An 8,869-nucleotide genomic window follows, 5' to 3' on the forward strand; every position below is an offset into this window, starting at 1 on the left:
GCAAGGCATGATGGGACGTGTAGTTTTATGGTTCACCAGCTCCCCGTACTGCGCCGCTGATTTATCTGGTAGCTCTGCGGCCCTGAGTCATCGGCGCGTCGTGTTTACTTTCCACAGCCCCGGACTAATAACCTCCATTTCATTCAGCAACAAAATGGCGGTCAGCGCCACCTTCCCCCCATACTCGCATCTCTATAACAACAGCAGCGTCACAAGCCCTGGCGACCAATCAAGGCAAGAGAACGCGTTAACCAATCATTACTCGCCATAAACCACGCCGGCCAATCAGAATTGTTGACGTTACGGCCAATGATGAGATGAGCGGCGGCTTTTAAACTGACGTCCACCAATCCACGGGTAGTTTACGTGTCCTCCCTTTTTGACCAATCGGAGGCGGGAGCGTGGGTCAGGTGACCGGTTGTGGCGGTTTTTGTTTGAATTCAGCGAGGGAGCGTTCAGTGCAGGAGAGGTGCGCGGAGAGAGAGGAGCGAGCGTGGACGAGCAGGTAACCGGCGGGGGCGGCCTTTATTGGGGCGCTCAGGACGGGAGATGGCGGCTGCTGTGTATTGGGCGCATATCTCCCCGTATTGCAGCGTTTAGCGTCTCTCTTTATGGCAGTGGTGTGCAGCCGCTGGTGGACTACACCTCCCAGCATGCCCTGACACCCCACAGAGCTGTTCAGGTGCGTGTGGCTGTCTGGGCATGCTGGGATTTGTAGTTCTGCTTCTCTAAGCTCCTGACTGCCCTTTCTGTCCTTTGTGCTCCTCACAGGATGTCTTACAAGGAGAACCTGAACCCTTACTCCAAGGTGGGTCCCGGGGCAGGGCGGGGGGCGCGTTCCTGCAGCGGCTCCTGTCCCCCCATCCTTCTTATTAACCCCATGTGTCCTGCTTTCCACAGTTCGCCACCCCGACCACTGCGTCCGGGCCCCACCGTGTCCTGCGGAAGGATCCCGGCTCCTCCATCTCAGGTGTGGTATGTGGGGCCAGCTCTTCACAGCTGAGGCTTCGTTACAATGTATCCAGCCTACGCAAGTGCGACCAAGCTGTGCGGGGTCAGTAATGGCTGCTGTTCTCTCCTGCAGTGACGGCCGGCCGAGTGACAGCGACTGACAGCCAGGGGGAGAAGGCGATGGACTGGTGAGTGCTCCTGTCCGTCCATACTCCGCTATATGGAGCAGGTTAGTGGATGAGGCACGGACACGGGGGCGGCCGGACCCCTCTCCTGGCTGCAGCCGTTACTCCATCTGAGTGCCCATCTAATGCACAAGAATGACGTGTGCGGGCACTAGCGGTGTTACTCTGCCAGCACTGCTCTGATCGGGACTAGCGCTGAGGGCTACAGTTTAGCGCCTCAAATGTTCCTGCAGCATCTAGGTGGTTGGGAACAGAGGTGGAGGGGCGTCTGTTTACCGCCCATTGTTTCGCCCTCTCCCATGTTGCATTGCCGGGTGCCTAAAGATTGCAGTCAGCCAATTTCACATGACAGGCTCCCTTAAACCAAGCTCCCCTTATCCAGGAGGGAGGGATGAGGGAGCGTGCGTGACGGGAGGGAGGGATGAGGGAGCGTGCGTGACGGGAGGGAGGGATGAGGGAGCGTGCGTGACGGGAGGGAGGGATGAGGGAGCGTGCGTGACGGGAGGGAGGGATGAGGGAGCGTGCGTGACGGGAGGGAGGGATGAGGGAGCGTGCGTGACGGGAGGGAGGGATGAGGGAGCGTGCGTGACGGGAGGGAGGGATGAGGGAGCGTGCGTGACGGGAGGGAGGGATGAGGGAGCGTGCGTGACGGGAGGGAGGGATGAGGGAGCGTGCGTGACGGGAGGGAGGGATGAGGGAGCGTGCGTGACGGGAGGGAGGGATGAGGGAGCGTGCGTGACGGGAGGGAGGGATGAGGGAGCGTGCGTGACGGGAGGGAGGGGATGAGCGTGCCCACTGAATTATAAGATATATATCATAGACCTAACTAGCGCGTGGTTGGGGTGACTGCAGAGCTTGGTGCCAGCCCCCATCGCTGCTGTTATCTGCACGGGGGCTGCGCGCGGCCCGCCTCCCTCATGATGTAGGGATCACTCTTGGAGCATTGTGGGGTTTAAGAATATAAAATGAGCATTTTTGTAAAGGAAGAAGCAAAAATAAAGAAAAACCCCCAAAGTAAAATGCCGCTGGTCTCTCAGCCTCTGTCTGCGGCCACAAAATAACGTTACGGGTCTTGGAGGAAAGAGGCAGGACAATCCCAGAGGTGGACCCGTCCAGCAGATCAGGGCGCGTCTTTCTCTTGCTCCACAGCTCACACAATGTGTTTCTTGTCTGAACAGCCCCAAGAGGAAATTCACCATCGAGGACTTTGACATCGGACGACCGCTGGGCAAAGGCAAATTCGGCAACGTGTACCTGGCCCGGGACAAGCAGAACAAGTTCATCATGGCCCTGAAAGTCCTGTTCAAGTCGCAGCTGGAGAAGGAAAGCGTGGAGCATCAGCTGCGGAGGGAGATCGAGATCCAGTCCCACCTCCGGTACGTCGCCCCGGTGTCACCCGCCAACCCCGGGGAGCTGCTGTAACTCTCACCTGCCGCCATATTACATGATGGGGGTGAAACCGTCTGACCCCGAGTTTGGGGCAGGAGTTGTCACCATGTCTGATCTCCCTCTGCCGATTCCTTCCGCAGACACCCGAACATCCTGCGCATGTACAACTACTTCCACGACAAGAAGCGCATCTACCTGATGCTGGAGTACGCCCCCCGGGGGGAGCTGTACAAGGAGCTGCAGAAATATGGCCGCTTTGATGAACAGAGAAGTGCCACGGTGAGATGTCCTCCATGCTGGAAGCCTGATGCCATCAGGGGTTGTCCATTGGTGACCTATCCAAAATAACGGTGGTGTGTATTGGATCGAGGGTAGGGTTGTTTCCTTCAGCTGCTCACATAGTGTATGTACCATGCGGTCTAGTGGCCGTTCATGGTACTGCAGCTCGGATCCCATTCACTTCAATATGAGCTGAGCTGCATTGTTCATCCTCTATAGCTGCACCAATGTGGTGGAGGCGTCGGACCCCCATTGATCTGGACAACCCCCTTAATATCCATCCTATTGGGTGTCGTTGAGGTCTCTGTGGGTCCCTGATGTAGAAATGAAGGCTTCTGGTTCTTTGCAGTTCATCGAGGAGCTGGCGGACGCCCTCCATTATTGCCACGAGAGGAAGGTTATTCACAGGGACATCAAGCCTGAGAACCTGCTGATGGGATACAAGGGGGAGCTGAAGATCGCGGACTTTGGCTGGTCTGTCCATGCCCCCTCGCTCAGGTATGTTGGCCGATGGGTACTGATGGTGGTTGGGCCGCTTGCGGGTCCCGGTACTGATAATATGGTTTGTGGACACCAGGCGTCGGACGATGTGTGGGACTCTGGACTATCTACCCCCGGAGATGATTGAGGGGAGGACCCACGATGAGAAGGTGGACCTGTGGTGTGCGGGGGTGCTCTGCTATGAGTTCCTCGTGGGTGTGCCCCCTTTCGAGAGCCCCTCCCACTCAGAGACCCATCGCAGGATAGTGAAGGTATCTTGACCTCATCTCTTCGTGTGTTTTTAGTTTTCCATATGGAAGATGGAGATCACAACTTTTGTTTCTGGTCCTTTAGGTTGACATTAAGTTTCCGACTTTCCTATCAGAAGGATCCAAAGATCTCATCAGCAAACTGTTGCGGTACGTTCCAGCGCAACGCCTCTCGCTCAAGGGCGTCATGGAGCACCCATGGGTGAAGGCCAACTCTCGCCGGATCTTGCCTCCCGCCTACAGCCAGACAAAGTAATCCTGGGCCTGGCCTCTACTGTAAGCGTCCGTATGAGTGCGCCCGGACCCTGGAAAGTCACATCTTCAGCCCTCTGAGCTTTGTGTCCTTGTTTCACCCCTGCCGGGGAGAAATGACGACACAGGACCGAGAAGTCCGTGATGGGCTCCTCTTAAAGGGGCTGTCGACTCCTTTTACAACCTCCTTAACTTCTACAGCCCCCCTGTGTAACATAAACGGTCTTCCACACCGCCGCTGATTGGCTGCAGCGCTCATGTGGCAAGGCCTGGGGAGGGGGGTGCGGACACCTTCTGTCTTGCGCTGGAGACTTCACCTATGGGGCTGTCGGCGTAGTGGACATTTACCTTTAAGTTGAGTCTGTGACTTCTCACCATCTTCTATCCTGTCGCTACACGTCGGATGCTGGACAGACGCTTACAGCAAGAGCTTGTCAGGACTGCTTCTGGTTGGAAGGCCATGCTGGGAGTTGTAGTACTTCCTGGGCGGTGTGTAAATATGCTGTATTGTACAAAGGTTTTGTTATTGGGGAGGGTCTATTTATACACTGGGGGTTTAGGGTCTCGTCCTCACTAATATTTGTTCGCTTTTTTTTTTCTTGTAAATAAACTGTATTTTTAACAATTGTATTTCTATTACTGAAGATCCCTTTTATCCCACCCCAACTGATATAACGTCTTGTGAGTGGGGTCTGTTGGCTGTCGGGGTGGGATTTCTTGACCCCCGCCCCCACAAACTACTCTTTGCAGCTGCCGTAAAGTGCACTGTACAGCCCGATGCCAGGAGATCAGGCACCGAGGAGCTGGGGGTCTATCCACGTGTTTACAGCCAACCTTCCCTGTGAAGAGGTCGCGTAACATGGGCGCTATACATATTAAAGGGGTATTCCTCTTGTTTAGGTGTTCTCCCCTATTCTCGACTGCCCATGAGTGACTGGAGAAGCGGTTTGTGTGATCGATCACCGCACTACACAGACACGCTGAGTCTTGGGGTTAGTGGGGAATTGGTCCCTTATCAATAACCCTTAATGTCTGGCAAGTGAGTGTTCAGGGCTGATACCTTGTATTTGGGATGAGTATCTGCTGATGGTGCAGGCTGTGGTCATACAGTCAGCATCAGTCAACTCCCACTGATATTTCACGATCCTGGAGTGATTGCCTTTTTCTGCTTCACCAGTCGCTTCCATCCTCAAAGTTTCTCTCATCGATTTTTGATCATCCGGCACCACCATCAATCAGTTGTTATTGGTGTCGGTGGTCACTATTGGAAGTGCTTACTTCTGGAGCTTGTGTGGAGATAAAGCACCACAGCGGAGTTTAGCTGTATCACATTACAAACCCTCCTCCAGCTCCTCTGACACATCTCTGTACAGGTAGTGTGGGGGACGGGCAGTACAGTAGAGGTGACTGTACTGAGAGGAGGAAAGCTGATAGAAGGGTTTGTAATGTGATATAGCTAACCTCTGCTGTACTGCCCCTGCCTTCTACGAGGTCTTAATCAGAAAAGTGTGTAATCTGTGCTGTCTAATCATGCAGGAGGTGAGACCAGGAGATCAGAGCTATAGCCATACATCTCACACACTGAGAAATCTGCTATGGTGGGTGTGTTCTTTGCTACTTGCTTGCCTATGATTGGTCATTATCATACAGGGGTAACATAAGACCTGTAAATGATACGTAACTAAAGAGACCCAAACAGGTGGAAAATGTGCGTGGTAAGTATAGGCACAAATCTATTGGTAAAACACCAACATGATCCAAAAGTGATCACAGTAATGGATGCACAATCAGTATGACTGTCTTCATAGATAATTAAATCTATGATTATAGGAAGAGAACAAGATGGGTAAAAAGTGCAATAAGGGAACAGGGTCTATGTAGATAAAAAATCAAGGTGTGTAAGCTCAATGTGTAAAGTTGGCAATAATAAACAGTCAGCTGCTGTAAGGGCAGCTAAATAGCCTACATATATCAGAGGCAACAGTATAGCAGATGGTTAACAAAGTCAGACTCCATTTGAATAGTAGCCCAAGATTGCAAAAAGCATCCCTGGGTAGCCAGCTAGGAAGAAAAACTATAGCCTATAAAGTGCATATGCAAGGGAAAGCAGCGCTACACTAAAGGAGCCCCGTAACAGCCTGCACCTGCCCCGACGCGCGTTTCGCTGAGCTTTGACGAGGGGCTTTCCCTTTCTTTTGTGTTTCAAAATTTTTATATAGAAAAATATCTATCAATTTAGTTGTGTCATATATAGGTCTCATGTTTATTCTAGTGGAGACATAACCCCTATAATATCGGTTCTGAATTTTAAATTCTCATACGGGGGAAAGTACAAGCCCCAAGTGAAAACAGTCTCACACCCACTTGGACCTAACAAAATGTAAGTCATAAGGTGCCAAATACTCATGTCTTCATTGTGGAGATATTAGCAGTAAAAAAAAAAAAAATATAGCGCTTTTGGGCTACTAATACATCCTGTTAAAGCTCAGCATGAAAAATTTGTTGAGGTCGCCTTTAAGTCACCAAAGACTTCTCTCGTGCTGCACCTTATCTCTTCATCTCTGCCACCCTCAGTTGATGTATTATTCTCCCTCACCAGTCTTTCTCGCATCCCCAAAGGCTTCTCTCGTGCTGCACCTTCGTATAGCGCTCTTCCTTCTGTCTCTCACCCTACATGTGCTGGCTTATTCCCATTATTCTCTATCGCAGCCTCTTACATTCAGGCTATGTGCACACTTTCAGGATTTCTCGCCGAAAATTCCTGAGATTTCCGGACATTTTCTGCATGAAATCCGCAAGAAAACCGCATGCGATTTTGAAGCGTTTTTGCTGCGGTTTTTTCCGGACGCTTCCCAATGCATTTTGGAGTGGGAAATCCGCAAAAAAAACGGAAAATTAATGAACATGCTGCGGTTTTTACCGTGATGCTTTTTTTTCGCTGAGAAAAACGCATCATGTGCACAAAACATGCATAATTCATTCTAAATGATGGGATGCTTATTGTATGCGGTTTTTTTTTGCGGTTTTATAGCGTTTTTATCGGGAAAAACCGCAACGTGTGCACACAGCCTCATAAAGACTTCTCTCATGCTGCACCTTCTTATCTCTGCCACCCTCAGTTGATGTATTATTCTCCCTCACCAGTCTTTCTCCGCTCCTCAAAGGCTTCTCTTGTGCTGCCCCTTCATATAGCGCTCTTCCTTCTGTTTCTCACTCTACATGTGCTGGCTTATTCCCATTATTCTCTATCGCAGCCTCTTACATTCATAAAGACTTCTCTCGTGCTGCGCCTCTCACCCCTGTCTGCCACCCTAAGTGTGTTATTTCATTATCCGTCACTAGTTTCACCCTCGTCCGATACGTTTAGATGAGGCCATCTGTTTTGCAGGATCTTCTGTAGTCGTAAAGGAAATATGGGAAAAATGGCAATTCTGGATGTCAACTCTATGGTGGAATGAAAAACAAAAAAAAAGCAAAACTCCACACCAGGCCTCTAAATAAAAATTATAAATATCTTTAGGCGCACCCGAGGGACCCACCACACCGACGCACGTTTCACATTGAAATACTTCGTCCAGTAGGGCGAGCTACTTTATCAACCGACAATATTTTATGTTTAATATGTTATTCTTAGTTTGCGTATCATGATGTATGGGCGTTTCCTGTAGGCATCCCACCTGTTTTTCTCCTGTACCTGTGGTATCTGCCGGTTTTTAATAGTTTTTTTTTTTTTGGAATAAAGATATTTATAATTTTTATTTATTGGCCTTGTGTGGAGTTTTGCTTTTTTTGGTTTTTCATATAAATTGCTTCATCGCCCTTTTTGGGTTATAACTTGGTGTTTCTATGGTGGAATGGGAATATGTTATGACCTGGTGGTCAGGACAATAATGGACCTGGTGGTTAAGAGCACACGGAATGACCTGATAGTTACTGATAATATAGGACGAGCTCTGGGACGTGGGAACTCTGCTGACCGCAATCCCTAAACCTATCAAACACACTAGAAATAGCCGTGGATTGCGCCTAACGCTCCCTATGCAACTCGGCACAGCCTAAAAAAACTAGCTAGCCCTGAAGATAGAAAAATAAAGCCTACCTTGCCTCAGAGAAATTCCCCAAAGGAAAAGGCAGCCCCCCACATATAATGACTGTGAGTAAAGATGAAAATACAAACACAGAGATGAAATAGATTTAGCAAAGTGAGGCCCGACTTACTGAACAGACCGAGGATAGGAAAGGTTACTTTGCAGTCAGCACAAAAACCTACAAAAAGACCACGCAGAGGGAGCAAAAAGACCCTCCGCACCGACTCACGGTGCGGAGGCGCTCCCTCTGCGTCCCAGAGCTTCCAGCAAGCAAGACAACAAATAAATAGCAAGCTGGACAGAAAAATAACAAACCAAAGAAATACAAGCTGGAACTTAGCTTCTGATGGGAAGACAGGTCACAAGAACGATCCAGGAGTGAACAGACCAATACTGGAACATTGACAGGTGGCATGGAGCAAAGATCTAAGTGGAGTTAAATAGAGCAGCAGCTAACGAATTAACCTCGTCACCTGTGAAACTCAGAAACACCCACCAGAGGAAGTCCATGGACAGAACCAGCCGAAGTACCATTCATGACCACAGGAGGGAGCCCGACAATAGAATTCACAACAGGAATAAATCCATGGAAAGGTCCATCATTCTATGCTGGATGGACACCTGGAGATTTTTAGGCCTTTTCAGACTGTTACCGCATCCTGTGTTGATGATCTCCATTGTCTCACTGCTCTTACTGGAAAGAATCCCATCTGTGATGCTGGTGAAACCTTCAGTGATACGCTGAGATATGTCGAGGCCTTAGACATACTGACTTTACGAGAACATAAGTCGGCCTGTTACATTTATGTTTCCCTTTGATCGGCCTCTTACACTATGGGGCTGAGTTACGTTGGAAAATTAAAACACTCTTCACTATCGCAACCAACCGTTTTCAAGAGCACTACAAGAAATGGAAGCTGGGGTTGGTTTCTACAGCACAGTAATTTCTTTTGAACATTTTCATAAAGTTCCTCCA

At 49.9% G+C, this 8,869-nt stretch overlaps 1 protein-coding gene across 2 annotated transcripts; it reads left to right on the forward strand.

Annotated features, from left to right (window-relative positions):
• Positions 1-389: 389 nt before the first annotated feature.
• Positions 390-4,430, forward strand: AURKB (aurora kinase B). 2 transcript variants are annotated; one of them, XM_069767391.1, is made up of 9 exons: positions 390-505; positions 772-808; positions 901-970; positions 1,085-1,139; positions 2,315-2,512; positions 2,666-2,804; positions 3,154-3,302; positions 3,382-3,556; positions 3,639-4,430. In XM_069767391.1, the coding sequence occupies exons 2-9, from the start codon at positions 773-775 to the stop codon at positions 3,807-3,809; spliced, it is 993 nt and encodes a 330-aa protein (XP_069623492.1). In that variant the 5' UTR covers positions 390-505; position 772; the 3' UTR covers positions 3,810-4,430. The 2 variants fall into 2 exon arrangements, with proteins under 2 accessions (XP_069623492.1, XP_069623493.1); XM_069767392.1 differs by lacking the exon at positions 390-505 and adding an exon at positions 619-682.
• The last annotated feature ends 4,439 nt before the right edge of the window (positions 4,431-8,869 follow it).

The sequence above is a fragment of the Ranitomeya imitator genome, chromosome 4, assembly GCF_032444005.1.
Source record: "Ranitomeya imitator isolate aRanImi1 chromosome 4, aRanImi1.pri, whole genome shotgun sequence".
In the NCBI taxonomy this organism is placed as follows: Eukaryota; Metazoa; Chordata; class Amphibia; order Anura; family Dendrobatidae; genus Ranitomeya; species Ranitomeya imitator.

Coding starts and splice junctions, on each gene's coding strand:
- AURKB (XM_069767391.1), top strand. CDS start 773: ATGTCTTACAAGGAGAACCTGAACCCTTACTCCAAG. Junction 2,513..2,665: donor GAGATCCAGTCCCACCTCCG/GTACGTCGCCCC, acceptor TTCCTTCCGCAG/ACACCCGAACATCCTGCGCA. Junction 3,557..3,638: donor CCCATCGCAGGATAGTGAAG/GTATCTTGACCT, acceptor CTGGTCCTTTAG/GTTGACATTAAGTTTCCGAC.